General features: G+C 36.6%; 1 protein-coding gene, 1 long non-coding RNA gene and 1 pseudogene across 3 annotated transcripts; 2 read left to right on the top strand and 1 right to left on the bottom strand.

Moving 5' to 3' along the window:
* The first annotated feature begins 1,796 nt into the window (after nucleotides 1-1,796).
* On the top strand, nucleotides 1,797-3,615 carry LOC112296000 (phragmoplastin DRP1C-like; annotated as a pseudogene). The gene is made up of 6 exons (XR_016498428.1): nucleotides 1,797-1,801; nucleotides 2,043-2,070; nucleotides 2,267-2,410; nucleotides 2,511-2,711; nucleotides 2,838-2,968; nucleotides 3,154-3,615. The product of XR_016498428.1 is annotated as a phragmoplastin DRP1C-like (transcript).
* A 3,314-nt stretch (nucleotides 3,616-6,929) lies between these two features.
* LOC141044536 (uncharacterized) lies at nucleotides 6,930-7,811 on the bottom strand. The gene is made up of 2 exons (XR_012216102.2): nucleotides 7,529-7,811; nucleotides 6,930-7,122 (listed from the first exon to the last, which is right to left on the bottom strand). It is a non-coding gene; the product is annotated as an uncharacterized LOC141044536 (long non-coding RNA).
* A 439-nt stretch (nucleotides 7,812-8,250) lies between these two features.
* LOC112272718 (leucine-rich repeat receptor protein kinase EMS1) lies at nucleotides 8,251-11,224 on the top strand. The gene is made up of 2 exons (XM_024500757.3): nucleotides 8,251-9,265; nucleotides 9,476-11,224. Exons 1-2 carry the CDS (start codon nucleotides 9,014-9,016, stop codon nucleotides 10,667-10,669), a joined length of 1,446 nt encoding a protein of 481 aa, XP_024356525.1. The 5' UTR covers nucleotides 8,251-9,013; the 3' UTR covers nucleotides 10,670-11,224.
* Nucleotides 11,225-15,943: the final 4,719 nt, after the last annotated feature.

Raw genomic sequence — 15,943 nt, 5'->3', positions numbered from 1 at the left:
TTGTGAATGAACCTCATATCAAACAATGCCGTTTTCATTGCTTTTCAACTTAGGGTATGCATTAGATGCAATATCTGTGGTGATCGAGAACTGCTCCTTGTCATACCAGCGCTGTTCTTTATAATGTATGACCTGCTCTGGTTTGATGAGTATGAGCAACATGTGGTGGCAGGAATCAACACTAGGCGTCCGTTGATTTTGCAGTTGCAGACAGGAGTATGCAGATTTCCTTCACATGCCCGAAAATCAGTTTGGTAAGAGTTCTCGAGCACGTTTCAAACTCCATTATCCTTTGGTGACACATTGATTTGATAGCACTGTTCTAAAGTTAACCCTGCTAATCGTCCTTTTTAAGTTTCCTCGTGAGGATCGCCAAGCATGAGTTTAATGCCAATGGATCTGTCGTTGAGTGGTTTAGCATTTGCTTTGCAACTGATATTCGTGAGGAAAGACATCTTAGACGAGAGGGTCCTAATAATAGGACGGGGCCAGGGGATTACGGTTGTGCCACCTCAGCTCAGCGTTTATCCTCTCAACTGTACATTCGCGCCACTCACTTGAGAACATTTCTTATTATATTGACCCTAGCATCGTAGTTTGGGAAGATTCGAAGGTAATGCTTTGAGTCGGAACGTTTCAGTGCTCTGATTGTTTTGTTCTGTGTTGCATGAACTGGGCATTGGCATCAACAATATTCGCAGTTGCGAATTTGACTCTCCTCCACCTGCCGGGTCTTACACACACACACACACACATATATATATATATATATATATATATTAGCGCCTGCTTTTCCAGGTCCGTATTAAAAGAAGCGACGTAAATGTTAATGAATGTACGTTATTTCTTGAAGAATCTTCAGTTTCTGAGGAGTATGTTGTGCAGATAGTACATCCGACAGCATCGGCCAAGACATTGTTAGCATGGTCTGTTCTTGCATTGAGAAGGTGCAACCAGTTTTACTGTCCTGTTCGTAGGCATCATCTTTCCGATTTTGAGTGAGTTATTTTTCAAGGATGAAAATGAATTATACAGCGGATACTATCTGTGTAGATTTGAAAATATCATCAAACTGCGGAATTGCTGCTGTTGAGGGAATAGAATGTGCTGAATGCTTGTGTCATTGCAGCCAAATTCAATCGTTCTTGCTGTGTCTCCTGCAAATCAAGGCATCGCCACTTCAGATGCTGTTTAGATTGCCAGAGAAGTGGACCCTACTGGATGTGGCAGCATACTAACATTTCTTGTTCGGTTCCTCTTTTATCTTGCGGACTGCTTTGTGTTGAGCATGAACCTACTTCTGAGGTTTGCGTTCAACAAGGACGTGGCAGCTATGACAGTGGCCCAATACTTATTAATTCCTCTGCATGCGCTGTTTTACCTTAACTATCAGCTCCGTGTGGGTCATGGTTGGAGCAGAGCTTTTTCTAAGTTTCATGGTTCGGTAATGTGGGTGTGAATTTGCAGGAGAGATAACTTTTGGTGTTCTCACGAAGTTGGATCTGAAGGACAAGGGAACGTATGCCCTTGATGTAAATGAGGACTGGTTAATGGGTGGAATGAACATGTGATCTGAAGTTGGTTTTACTTGAAGGTCTCGGTGACGAGCGGACATGGCATCACATGCACTCTTCGTCAAGACAAGTTGGGTGTGGGCGGTAAAACCTTCGAAGTCCATCTGGATGGAGCGGCAAGACCATTGTCACTGGTGTTTTTGGTTCGAGATTTGAACGATGCGACCCACTCGTTGCTTGAGTAGCGCTGCAGTAATGCATGGATTTTTCAAGCCTCTGACTATGAGGTAAGGGGCAGAAAGTTAATGAGCATTTTTTATTTGCTGAGGTTGTTGCGTACCGTAGAACTTCTGGTGGGAATGCTTGACAATCAACTACAAGCTGCACCAAAGGAGTGTCCTTTTGACAAGCATCTGTCTGAGCAGAATGTCCGAGGGATTGTATCGGAGGCCTATGGTAACCAGCTCATCTTGTAGCTCCGGAACAAGGTCGAGGGCCGCTCATTAAACGTTCGCTGCAATTTTTCAGGGGCCCAGCGGAGCCAGTACCGGATGCAGTAAGTCACTCATTTGCAACAATATATGGATTGTTGCATTCTACATTTTTACGGATTTATTTTTTCACATTCGTGGGAATTTTTTCATTAAGGAGGAATTTAACGACATTCTGCATACTTGCGGATAGCCCAGTTCGTAGCACGGGGTTGGGGCTGATTCATGGTCTGTGACAACCCAGGTGTATTTCAATCTTAGGGATCTGGTTCAAAAATCGGTCCGGGAGTGTTCGGAACCAGTCTGAGACTTAAACGGTTTAATATTTTTGATTACTTGCTGGGTTACCATCAGAACCTGTCGCGTGTTAGCACCAAGGGTGGTGGTTGTCACTTTCCAGTTTACGTTGATTGGTACAACAAAAACTCTCGTACTTCACCGACTTCAGTCGAACTAGGAAGCGAGAAGAAGAATGGTGTGCTGATGTCAACCTTCTTTCTTACAGGAACTCAAGGGGTTTCCATTACTCCAAACGATTCGATTCTGGCTGGGTTTCGCTGTGGCAGGTCCCAATGTGGCAGCGTACGTTGGCATGGTTTGCAATCAGCTGAGGAACTCTATGCTCAAAGCTGCTGTCCACTGTTAAGTTCGTGAAGCGGAGCGGTCATTGATGGACCATTTTTACACTCAAATAGGCAAGCGGGAGGTGAGTAGCTTTTCAGTGAATACTGAAAGGGACTGGGCCTTTTTGATGAGCCAAGCGTGAGTGTGTGTGCAATTGTACTTGGAATAGTCCGGTGGTGAGGCTGATACCTATGTTGCACTTGAGCAGGGAAAGCAATTGTCAGCGATGCTGGACGAGGACCCTGCTTTGATGGAACGTAGAGTTCAGCTGTCGAAGAGGCTCGAGCTTTACGAGCAAGCCAGGGACGAGATTGATTCTGTTGATTGCATGTAGACCAAGTACGACACACTTAGTGTTCGAGTGTTTTGGCTCTACATTTTCTGACCTCGCTATGCCAATGTTAACGATACTCATCTTTACCTGCGATGGGTATTTTTTCGTGTCCTTCACAACATACAAACCCAGTGGTTCTGAAACCAGAACATGGATGTGAACTAACTTGCACCACATGACACTCTGACAGTTGGTAACGAGAGAAGCCTGGTGCAACTTCAGCGGAGCTTTGAACGCATGGTGTGAAATTGGTCAGGACACAAGTAGGGCCTGCCACAGGTAGTCTCAGGCATTGAAATGGAGCCAGATAGCACGCGATGCTGGCATTACGCAAACCTGAGCCCTCCATAGCAGCTGATTTCCGTGTGCAGCCTAGGAACTCCCAACTTATGTACTTGTATCCGTCATCCCTGTTTTGTTTTATTTTTTATATTTATATTTTTGCTTTTTTTGCTTTTTTGCTAACTCTTCTTTCCGAAATAGAAAAATAGCAGAACTGAAGACCTGCAGCGTTCCATCTTGGTGGTGAGTAGGAGACACTCAAGTCAAAGTAGACTCTGATTTGCTTCAAATTGTGCTGGTTTCCTGCAAAGTGGACTCGTGCTCTTGTTTGGAGGCACACCCATCTTAGTCTGGATCTTTTGTGAGGTGACATTATTTTTCATGTCTGTGATGGATTGTGGCATATCTGGCTTGGTATATTCGCTCCTTTGGTTGAGGTTGGTGGTGCGTCACAACATTGACTTCAATGAGCTCCAACAGAGAATCTACTTGAAACCAACCTCATTGTTCCTCTTAGTCACTGGAAAGTGCAAAGTTTTGTGCAACTTGGTACTTTTTCATGTGTTGCCACCCCAGTTTGATTTGTACGTTTTTAGTTTTAGTTCCAATTTAAATGTGTAGAATGAGCTGAGAACGTAGTAACATATAAAAACTGCATTTAATTAAAGCATCATTAGTCTGCTCATTGTTCATATTATATTCTTGTAATAAACCCAGTTACATTAGACAGCGATCTTTCTTTGAATCAATTTTTCAATATCTGCATTTACAAAATTTGTAAAGAATTTAAAAGTTCTTTTGGATGATTCAAGTACTTTGATTAGCTTGATAAAAAAATAAAAATAAAAACACTTACACAATGCTTTCAATTTGATAAAACAGTATATACTGGTATATATTAAACATGAAAATCACAAATATTAAATTGATGTGATAGAATAAGAAAACAATTGAGTTTAGGTACAATGAGCATGATTGGTCCATGATCAAATGGCAAAAAGATGCTAACGTAAAAAGAATCAATTGTTTCCAACGTTGCATCTAATTATATTTACAGATTCAATCATAAAAACAATCATTTTGAAAAAAAAAAAAAAAAAAAAAAAGGCAAATGCTGATTAGAGTTGTGACACACAACTATTGCTCTATTTCTGTCTGTCTTTCTGCATTGTGATGTTGTTGATGTTGTTGTTGTTGCAAAAATGAGCACTCACATCCAACACATGTGGTGGCCAAAGAGCAAATTATTGATGACAACATGTGGGTCCCTCAAGAGTTAAGTAATTTTTTTCTTAATATTAGTTAGCAAAAAAGTTAAGAAGTAGACATATTTTTACTTCTTCATCACAATTGAATTCTTTTCACAAAGATCTTCAACCAAATGCTGGAGTTGTGTTGCATGCTTAGAGTCCAAAAAAGGCAAAGATTCAGTTGATGTGAGACCCATGAATCAGCAATTCGAAAGCTTTTTGCAATAAGTCCCACAATTGCTTGTGTGCCAGCATGGCATTCTTTGTTTTTCTGTGCAATACCACGTGAATGTTTGTAAATAAAAATAATGTATGATTTATTCTCTGGAGTAGGTAATAGTAGTAGTAGTAATACTAATAAGAAGAAGAATGGAAGTATATTGAAAAGTTATTAAAAAAATACATTTGCATGGGAGAATGTACATATAACCAACTCTGTTTTAGTTGGTTAATACCATTTCAAAGTACATTCAAAATCATCAAATCCAAATCTCAAATTGGAAGGTAGTGTTTCTTGACTTTGAAACAACACTTCTTTGAGAATTGTGGATGTGTGTATACATGTATTTGTATATATATACATAAATATATTCATATATAGGAAAATGTTAAAATAGACCTAAGTTGCTACTAAACTGACCCATCCATTCTAACCATCATGAAGATAATAATATTAATAATAATAATAAAGAAAGAAATAGATTCATTTCTCCACTATTGGATCTGCAACCAATATAAACCAACCATATTCATCATGCTTACCACATTCTTCATCAAGAGATGGACTATTTACTAAAAGCATGGGTCTATTTAAACATTCTCCTGTGTGTGTGTGTATATATATATATATATATATATATATAATTTTTCTCTTAAAATGCTAGGTGTATCCTTATCATTTGCAGCTTTTTATGAATTCAAAGAATTGGTATAGGAAGAAATTATCAACTAAAATTTACTTAAACTATAACTTATATGAATTATAATATTTACTTAAAGTATAACTTATATGAATTATAATATTTACTTAAAGTATAACTTATATGAATTATAATATTTCAAAACTTACATGTATGTGCATGAATATATATATATATATATATATATATTCATACACACACACTCATGCATGGACACACACATTCACATCTTATTTCTTGTAAGAATGAGCAAAATAATAAGCCATAATCATAAAATTACAAAATAATCAGTTGTAATATTCTGTATTGCCAGAATTTTGTTTGTTTGTTTGTTTTTATATTTTTATAGCCATAACTTACAGAAGTAAAACTCTGTTTTAAAAAACTTATTAAACAAACATTTGGGTTTATACTAAGACACTCACACTTACAATTTTGTTAGGACACCAATTTCTCATAAGAAAGTATATTTCGTTGAAAGACAAAAAGAGCATGTTCACTTCAACACCCATTTTCAATAAAACTCTATCACAAAGCATTTGACCATCAAACAAGGCCCACCCAAAAAAGCAAATAAGACAAGGAATGAGAATGAAATATTTGCATCATATGCCACATGGCAACCCTGAAAGCAAATTGAAAGCAAAGCATAATTTGCATAAGAGAATTGGACCATTAGGAATATTCTTCATGGGATACCATTTTCCTTACTGATTGTGTGCATGAGGGCCAATGGAGGTCAACATAAGAACCATGGAAATAAATAGAATTAATACAAACCAAATGCATGCCTTTGTCACATGTGTGTTTTGCATATAATCATGTGTACAAAACTAATGGTGGAATTTACATGGGAGAATGGAGCCAATGATTTGTTGCACGTCCATACCCATGCACAATATATTATACATTATATTTATTTATTCATATATATATATATATATATATATAAACACAAGTATTAGACCATAGATCTTTAGAGGAAAGGGGGGGGGGTATAATGAAAGATACTTCACACTTCCTCTGTCATTGTACCTTTTAGGGTTTCTTTTTTTTTCTTTTTTTTTCTCATGTTCAGCCGTCAGTTGTTGGAATTGACTCACATGGCCTGGGAGGTTGTGATGCCCTACTTTATTTTTTGTCTGTTTTTATTCTACTATTTTATTATTTTATTTTTATAGCTTAGTTTTGTGTATGCAATATCAAGGCAACAAATGGACAGAGAACATGCCCTTTTGGAAAAATATATTACTGGCTATAAAAACATGGGCACTTCAGAGATGGCTGCATCTGCACTTGTGAAGGACAAACAAACTAACAAAAAAAAATCACAAACAAAGCCTGTTCATGCAGACAGCCTGCAAAAGCACAAGACTGAAATCCACGTCAGCACTTGTGGCCTGCTTTGGCAGAATTGGCGACATGAGTCTCCCTTTCTCTATTCGTTAATGTGTATAGATATATATATATATATATATACAGAAATCCGTTTGGGTCAATATGGATGGAATTCTGGTGTTACATAGTGAGCATCATTTTTATTTCATTTTTAAAATCTTTGCATATTTAAGGAGATTGGGGACCTTACACTTGGCAAACCAATTGAGTTAGAAAACCTAATTTTGGACTCTTTGTGGAAGCCATGCCCCTTTTGAGGCTCAAAGGCTGCCAATTCCTGCCCATTCCCAGCTTCTCAAGCACATGAATCTGTGGAGCCACATGAATGGAAGGCCATGGTTATTTTTAGGGTTTGTCTGTATTATTGTTTTGAAATCAATTGTAAACAGTATTTTTGTTACCATGATTAAAAACTCGTCATTCTTATATCATGCCAAACTTCAAAAGATCTAAAGAACAAACACACTTGTTCTTATATGTAACATTGTTAGAAATGGTTCTTCAATTGTTTCTTTACTTTTATTTTATGACATTTGAATCCATACATGTAGGTGTTATGGATGGATGCATATAAATATACTTAGTGTATTTATTTAATTGTTTTATTTTATCATGTAAGTGTTCAAAAATTTAAACATTGGTAGAATGCATGGATAACTCCCATGTACTCTCATACACTGGTTGATATTTTGCTCTATTGATGGAAATTGCATACCAGATCAACAATTTAAATTCCATCTCATGTATTCCATGCCTATTATGTCATATTCCTTTTATAATCAAACTTAATGCACACTTTTTTTCTTTTCTCCCTCTCTATCTCCAAATGTTCCAATTAGTTGAAGTGTCCCTCATATAAACAAAAGACTACACACTACAAAACTGCGACTTACTCATGCCAATCTCACATGACATACTTGGCCAAGTCTACACCATTCAAGTCATACCCAGAACAATGTCTTCACATACAATAAATGAATAGGGGGAAATGGAGAGATGCAGACCTCAAATATACTTATAATCTAGGGAGGCAAGAGCCACCAAAATTAGGGCATAAAAGAGGAGCCCCACAACACAGAGTGACCATTGCATTCTAGCGCCCTCAAAAAATCAGGCAAAGGGGGGACCGTGATTGGAAGGCGAGATGTGCTCATCCCCGGAAAAACTATCCGACGTGGCAGATCCAACCATGCAATCATTCCGGGAATGTGCCAGGTGGACACGGACAGGCTGACAGGGCGTCACGAACGTGCCGAGTAGCATCCTGTGACGGCAACCACAACTGAAGTCCAGATTCGATTTGGGGAGCCGCGCTGGCACTCTTGCCACATCGGCCCCTTCGGGAACGCTGCCCCGGGGTGCTTTGTTCCCATGTTCACATGTTCCCTTGCTGTGAACGCAGCGTCCCCCGTTTTCACCACTTCTCCTCCAGTCTCTCTCGTCATCTCGTGTTCTCTCGTGTCTTGCTTCGCTTTACTTTGCAGTAACGCTCTCTTCGCCTTCGCTTCTGTGCTTTCTGCTCGCTCGCTCGCGACCTTCGTGTTCCACGGCGGGATTTGTTTGTAGGCTTCGGGACATTTTTAAGCTTCGTTTGTGTCTTCGTTTAGTTGACTTAGAGGCCGATTGTAGTCGTTCTGAGAGCACCTGTTGTCTTTCTCTCGAGGGTTCAATAGTGCGTATTTTTACTTCGCTTTGTACGATTCCTTTTCGCCGCGGGCGGAATTGCTTGCTATGTCTCGTTTCCGTGCTATTTGAACTCGAGTCCTGGTGTTTTTGAGGACTGTGGAGAGGTGCAGTCGGTTGTGAGGTCTTGGTCGCTTACTTTTATTTTTGCTTATTTAGTGTTTATTTGTTTTGTTTGGTTCCTGAGTATTACGGCGAGTTTTAGTGCCGGGGGTTTCTCTATTCTGGGGAGGGAGAGGGGGTGGCGAGAGGGGCTTCTGTGCCGTGCGTCTCGGAACGATCGCGTCCAAGCATGTTGGTTTTGACGTGCATGAAATCATAGTGTTTGTGCTTGCGTTGTGTGAGTGTCCGTGTTTTTCTTTTTGACTTTTTGTCTTTTTTTTACTCCGGGGATGTTCATTGGTGATGAACCCTTATGTGATAGGGGAGAGAGTCTCCCTCCAGGACAACCAAGTCCGTGAATCGATTCCCAAGAAACTATCGATCGAGTTCTAACTGAACTACCTCGGTATCTCTAATGTGTTCCTGCGTCGCGCCTATTTATGTTTACCTGGGCAGCCAACTCTCCAGTTTTTTCCAGAGCTGGACGATCTGGACTGTGTGGAATAAACGATTTGATATCGAGCGGCCCAAGGGCATTAATGGCGTTGAACATTTACAAAAACAGCTTACACTTAAATCTAATGTTACCTTTAAATACAAAGAGCTTGAAGAAGCAACGGCTGGTTTCAGCAAGAAATATCTCATTGGGGTGGGAGGCTTTGCAAAGGTACTCGTTAAAAATAAACGAACTTTGTCTTGACACACTCTCTCATGAACCGCCATCTTGAAATTGTCGTTTCATTCATTTCGTTGAATATATATATATATATATATATATATATAGTTGTCATGTAGATGGAATGTTGAGCAGACGATGTCAAATATTTCAAATATATCAAGGTATTAACTCTGTTTCTTCTTTGTTTATGGGTTTTAGGTGTACAAAGCCACTCTGCCGGACTCAAGAGTTGTGGCTGTAAAGAAACTCTATGGAAGAGGGAAGCAAAGCGATCGTGAGTTCCGCGCAGAGATTGAGACAGTGGGCAATTGCCACCATCCCAATCTAGTCCAACTGCTGGGATACTGCAGGACGAAGGATGGGAAGCTACTGGTATATGAATACTTCGAAAATGGGAGTCTCAACAAGTACATGAGACGCAATCCAGGCAGCAAGGAAGCACATTTAGATTGGAACACTAGACTCAAGATTGCAGTGGGGGCGGCGGAAGGATTAGCATATCTTCACAATCGGGACCCTCGGATCATCCACCGGGATGTGAAGGCCAGCAACATCCTTCTGGACAAGGATTTTGAGTCCAAGGTGTCCGATTTTGGTCTGGCCAGGCTTATTGATCCGGCCAAGACGCACGTTACCACTTTCATCGCAGGAACTAAAGCGTACATTGCTCCTGAATACCAGAAGAGCCTCAGATTGACAGTTAAGTGCGATGTTTACAGCTACGGGATTGTGCTGCTGGAATTGCTCACCGGAAAGGACCCGTCCATGGGTAGGAACTTTGACATTATCGCCTGGGTGCAGCGGCGAATGGGCAGCACCCCAGATTTCTTTGATGTGAGAATGTTGGATTGCGCTGATAAGGATGCTAATAAAGAAGCCATGACGAAAGCGCTTTACTTGGCCCTGGACTGCACAAAAACTTCCCCACACCAACGTCCGACGATGGACGAAGTTGTGGCGCAGTTGAAAAGCCTGCAGGAGCCTGCGAAGCGCTGGGAAGAGGAGGCAGAGTGCAGTGAATCTTCCAGCCAGCAAGATGAGCACAGCTCCGTCCTCCCCGTTGTTGAAGAGTCTAGTGGCACAGCAATTTCTAGTGCTGCCACATCGGGAGTGGAGGACGATGTGTTTCCGGGTAAAGCTTTGGACATTCCCTTTGAGAGGCCATACATGGTGAGGGTAGTCTCGACCCCAATTTTGAGTGGCGCTGTGAAAGGAACGGACGACACTCGCGCGGTTGTGACAATTGAAGATATTTGGTTGGAAAGCCAGCAGCTCACTCTTGGGCTGGAGAATGGGGACTCACCGTCCCTCTCGCCTGGGGCCAACTCACCGCGCCGTCCGGACAGCGCAGATTATATTCAGAAGGACTACTCGCGGAATCAGTCATTCTGATAATTCGCTTGAAAGTAAGAGTATAGTCTGCAGGTATGGTAATAAAAAAGGGGAATCGTTTAGAGAATGAACTGCACTTGCAGGCTTCACAGTTGATTGCTACACAGTTGCACTTGGTGGCTGCGTCTAGGAGTTGACACTAGCTTTTGGGCCGAGAGAAAAGTAGAATGCTCTTGTTTCTTGAGGCAGGGCGAGGGGAATTTTTTTCTGTTGGCTGTGGCCAGCCTCCATTATTGTTTGTATGATTATGTGAATTTTTACCCTCCTCTCCTTTCCTCTTCTCTTTCTTTCTCTTTCTCTCTCAGGTAAGCGTTTTTCCTGCAGTAAGTACGGACGGTCTCATGACAGAGAGCCTTTGGAGGGGTCAAATTCAGTTGGAACGCATAAAGACTCCCATGTATTGGAGTCCACTGTAATATTTGTCTCACGCTGGCCGTGCATAGGATACGGTTAGCCTCCAAGGGATCTTGTGCAACTCTTGAGAATTATAAATACATGACTTGTCACGGAAAAATACCCTATTCGTATTTATTTGTGGCAGCGTTTGATCCCTTTCGTGCCGACTCATATAATCCCTTCTTTGCAATTGATCTCTACTGTCAAGTCTTGTGCATATTCACCTAGTCAACATCTTTCGCAGTGCATTGCGGTCTGGTTTGAAGGGTACTTTGCTGCGCCACGACAAAGCACTGAAACTTAATGTGTTGTCTTATTTGTCATTATGAAATTCGTTTATCCTCTGACCTGCTTTCGTTGTAAGCCATGCCTGCTTCCTACAAGCCCACTAAATCTTCTGACATGGACCCTCATGCGCATGAACGGTGGCAAGTGTAGAACGGAAAACGAAGTGACAGCTCTGCAATAGAAGCTTTAAATCGCATCAACCCCGCCACACCATCATGCACCGATAACAGCTCATTAAATGTAACGCAGATTCGAGGCGAACGGAAATTCGAGACCTAAGGATAATAAAATGTGGGCGTAGCCGTTGAGGCGACGAATCTTTCAGGGGGGCCCAGATATTTACATGAACTTGTAGTGGACAATCAACGGTTTCCGAAGGTTGCCAAAGTGGACACACAGTCAAGGCGTTGGCTGGCTGAGTCACACCTCTGCTCCCAAATTTAGCAGTCACCACCCCTCGAATATCGAGCGCCGCACAGAAGGGAGTAGAAGAATGAATACCTCCAAAGCTCCTCGAGATGGGAGTCGAGGTGCGCGCGATGCCTTGCCGTTTGGTGCTGCTTGCATGGTTCCTTGCATGCAGAGGTCGGGACAGGAAAAATTCTCCCGATGGAGTCACGGCTTCCTCGAACTTTGCAACTGAGAATCAAAGTGCACTTTGCTCTTTTTTACACTGGCGTTGGGTTATAGAGTGGAATGAGAAGGTGCGGAGATGTGGATATGGGGTGCCGCGATGGGAAAGAGACTCAGATGGATGCCCTGCTTTTCACCACACTTGGTGCGACGTCGTCTCTCTTTTTAGAACCTTTCTCGACCACGACATGCATTCAACGCCCCCACTCACTCATTCTCACTCTTACTCACTCACTTACTCGATTTGCCGAAGGGATCGATGCATTTTTCTTTCCCTTTCTCGCTTGCATCCGACATGGCTCACGCGTATCCACGATGGAAGATATACTCACTCTCGCAGCTTGGCATTCCTTACTCTATTGGACGCAAAAGTTGGATTTTTACCCGAAACTCTACACTAATTGAGCAAAGGTTACATTGGATCTTAAATCCTCATATGAAACCCTAAATCTTACGTGTAGTACATAGTCTAGAACAAAGAACATTCATAGCTTGTCTAGAGCCTAAAGTTTTCTTTTACTTCCTGAGTTTTTTGCCACATTCTGCATGACAATTGTCTCAAGGATCTTTGTATGACCAACTTTCATCCTAAACATGCTTTCGGTTATCCATTTTGTTTTATTTTTAAATTTTTTTCCTACAAATAGATGTTTCACATTTTTATATTTTTAAGTTGTAATATATATATATATATATATATATATATATTCATAATTTAATTATTGCAAGACATTTTAAAGAAAATTTTGTCATATTCTATCATGTTATTCTGAATCAACTTAACTTTATAAATGTCTCACAACTGTCTAGTTTTCATTTTATTGTTTATTCATTATTCCAAGATGTTATATGTATATTTTTTTAACATTCCATTATGTTATTCTAAATCAACTTAATTGTGTAAAAGACACAATTTTCTAGTTTCAATTAATTAATTAATTAATTATTATAAGATATTTTTTAGATCTTTTAGATTTTATTTTATTTTTTATTTTATTTCCTATTCTTTTGTGTTATTCTAAATCAACTTAGAATTATTGTTATTGTGTGAAGGTTGCTTCATATCTTATTTATAAAGATACAAATAATTTGTTGAATCTGAATTTTTAAAAAGCATAGATTTTCTTTAAAAAGTAAAGAATAGATTAATGTTGAAAAAATAAAATTTAAGCATGATTTTGATGGAAAATTATATATTTCCATAGATTTATTTATTTATTTATTTATTTATTTATTAATGATCATAAATACCTTTGATTTGAATAGAAGTTAGCTTACATATTAAAGATGCATCTTAGTTTACTATACAATAAGTTTGAAAACACTCCTAAATAAATATATATATATATATATATATATGTATATATATATGTACATATATATTATAATTTTTATTTTATTATTTTAATATATATATATATATATATATATATATATGTGTGTGTGTTTGTTTGCAAGTTATACGAAGTGTGTTGTCTATTGATATGTAAAAATTACTTTGAGCTCTTTATGCAATTATTACAATCTTTCTACGCCATGTTAGCTACAAAAATGTAATTTTTTTATGTGTTGTAATTTTGGAATATAAATATAATTGATTTTAAATAAACATAAAAATAATTATCCAATTTGATTTAAAGCTAGTTTGTAATGCTTATAAGTAATACCAATCAACTTCTTACCTAGCTTAGTTATATACATTATCAAATATAAGATTGTGGTCAAATAATATATTTTTTGAATTACACTATAAATATTCTACACTTCTTTAAAATAACAAAATGACTTTGTCAACTTCTTTTGTAGTTTAACAAGTTTTTTAATTTAATAAATTTAAAAAGTGACTTATTATAGATTAATAAATTTCTTAACTATCAAGTTTTAAAATAGCTTAACAACATGCCAAAGACTTAAAAAAACTTTGATATCATATAACATCTTAAAATTCATGTCCTTTTTATAAACTCAAGTTTTTTTTAATATAGGCATTACAAAATACTTATTATCTTCAAAACCAATACATTAATGTCGTGATAGAAAGGTATGTATAAAAGTATAATCATCTATCTTTTATATAAATGTATTTAATTTCTAGCTTTAAGAGGTAATATCCTATCATCAATCATATTTTGTAAATATTTGTCAAGAAAATGAACTTGATGAAAGTAAATAAACAAGTATAAGAAAATGGAAATAAAGAAGTATGTATATTAAATTATATAAAATTAAAGCAATGTCTATAAAGCTTCTAAGAAGCTTTCATATAAGATATTATGGAATTAACTTATTTTTATTTACTTTTATCTAATCATATAGGTAATTATTGGTTTACATGTGTATGTCCATGACAATATTCCACATCTGAAAATTAGAGCTCGTTTTGTAATTTCTTTTTCAAAAGTATATTAAAAGTGTCTTATGCATTATTTTACTTCCTTGAAGAAAGATAAGATACATCAAAGATAAGATACATCAAATATATCTTTAGTCTTATATAAATCAATGTGATAAAGTTTTATTATTTTATTATATATATATATATATACATATATACAAAGTAAAGATTTAAAAAACTATTTTTAAAGAATAAATTGAATTTTTTAATATATATTAGAAAACTTTGTTTTAAGACTTGTAGATAAAAATATAGGTTTAAAAAGAAAAAATAATCAAATATCTTAGCTTATATGTTTTAAATTTTATTATTTTTTTGATCTTAAGTCCTATTCTTAACTAGTATCAAGAACTTATTCAAATTTAAATTAATATCTCATAAAATATTTATATATTTATATATTATTAATTATTATAAAAATTATATATCTTAATCTTTTCAAGTAATGGTAATATATTGAATTAGAATGACTATTGCCAAAGTCAAGAAGATTAGATAGTCTTGAAATAAGACTAAGGACTACAAAGGTGTTGACAAGAGTAAAGAAGGCTTCACTCCATATATACTCTCTAACTAGAAGCTATGTGGTGATATTCTATAGGACCCCTAACACATATTGACTTTGCTAGATACATGACTTTACTTACAAGGCAGGTTATCTATATGTGCACTATATAGTCAGTTTGTTCCACATGTTATTGATATGTGTGTCATGTGGCTAACTTGTTGATTAAGTTTCTTATCTATCAATTAATTACAAGCATGTGTAAAATCAAAGCAATATCTATGAAGCTTCTAAGAAGCATCTCTATAAGATATTATGAAATTAATCTATTTTTATCTATCTCTATTTAATTACATAGGTAATTATTGGAATAAATATATATATCAATGACACATTAGAATAAATATTGCCAAATCTTATTTGTTTTAAAAATTCGTAACATGACTATTAATTTTTGTGAGGCTACTTTTGATAAATATAAATCCACTACTAATCAATCTAAAAATAATTTTATACAAATAAGAGCTTAGATATTATAATAAAAAAAAAAATTCTAAAATTAATTTTTATTTTATAAATCTAAAATCAAGAATATATTTAAATAATAAATAAAAATTTGATCATTGATAAAAATAAAATATTTAATATAACATTTATTTTTTGATATTTAAATTTTTTATTATCTTAAAAATATAAATATTTATTTATTTTATTAATTAAAAATAATTTCAAATTTTTTTATAAAAAAACATTTTAAAATATCATCAATGAAACTATAAATATTACTAATAAATACTCAAGCACAACTTAATTGATTGGAACAAAGTATTTTTTGGATATTGTTATATAAGTATGTTACTAACATAAACCAATTGATTTATAAACCTAATACTTGATAGAAAAAAAATGAAATTTAACATCAATTATTCATATTTTCTTCATAGCTTCTTATATTTAATATTAAATTATTTATAAATTAATTTGAAATTTCTTAATTTGTGCTTCTATATATTATCATAACACAAATTTCTTTATTATGTTTTTAAAATTTTATTTT

This window comes from Physcomitrium patens, chromosome 19 (assembly GCF_059467195.1).
Source record: "Physcomitrium patens ecotype Gransden chromosome 19, ASM5946719v1, whole genome shotgun sequence".
Lineage (NCBI taxonomy): Eukaryota > Viridiplantae > Streptophyta > Bryopsida > Funariales > Funariaceae > Physcomitrium > Physcomitrium patens.
Note: the sequence above shows the minus strand (reverse complement) of the source record. Positions and strands in the feature narration are given on the sequence as shown.

Bases quoted from the DNA above. Each gene is read 5' to 3' on its own strand.
- LOC112272718 (XM_024500757.3), top strand. From the start codon at position 9,014: ATGTGTTCCTGCGTCGCGCCTATTTATGTTTACCTGGGCAGCCAACTC. The intron at 9,266-9,475 runs GTACTCGTTAAA...TATGGGTTTTAG, and splicing joins GGGTGGGAGGCTTTGCAAAG to GTGTACAAAGCCACTCTGCC.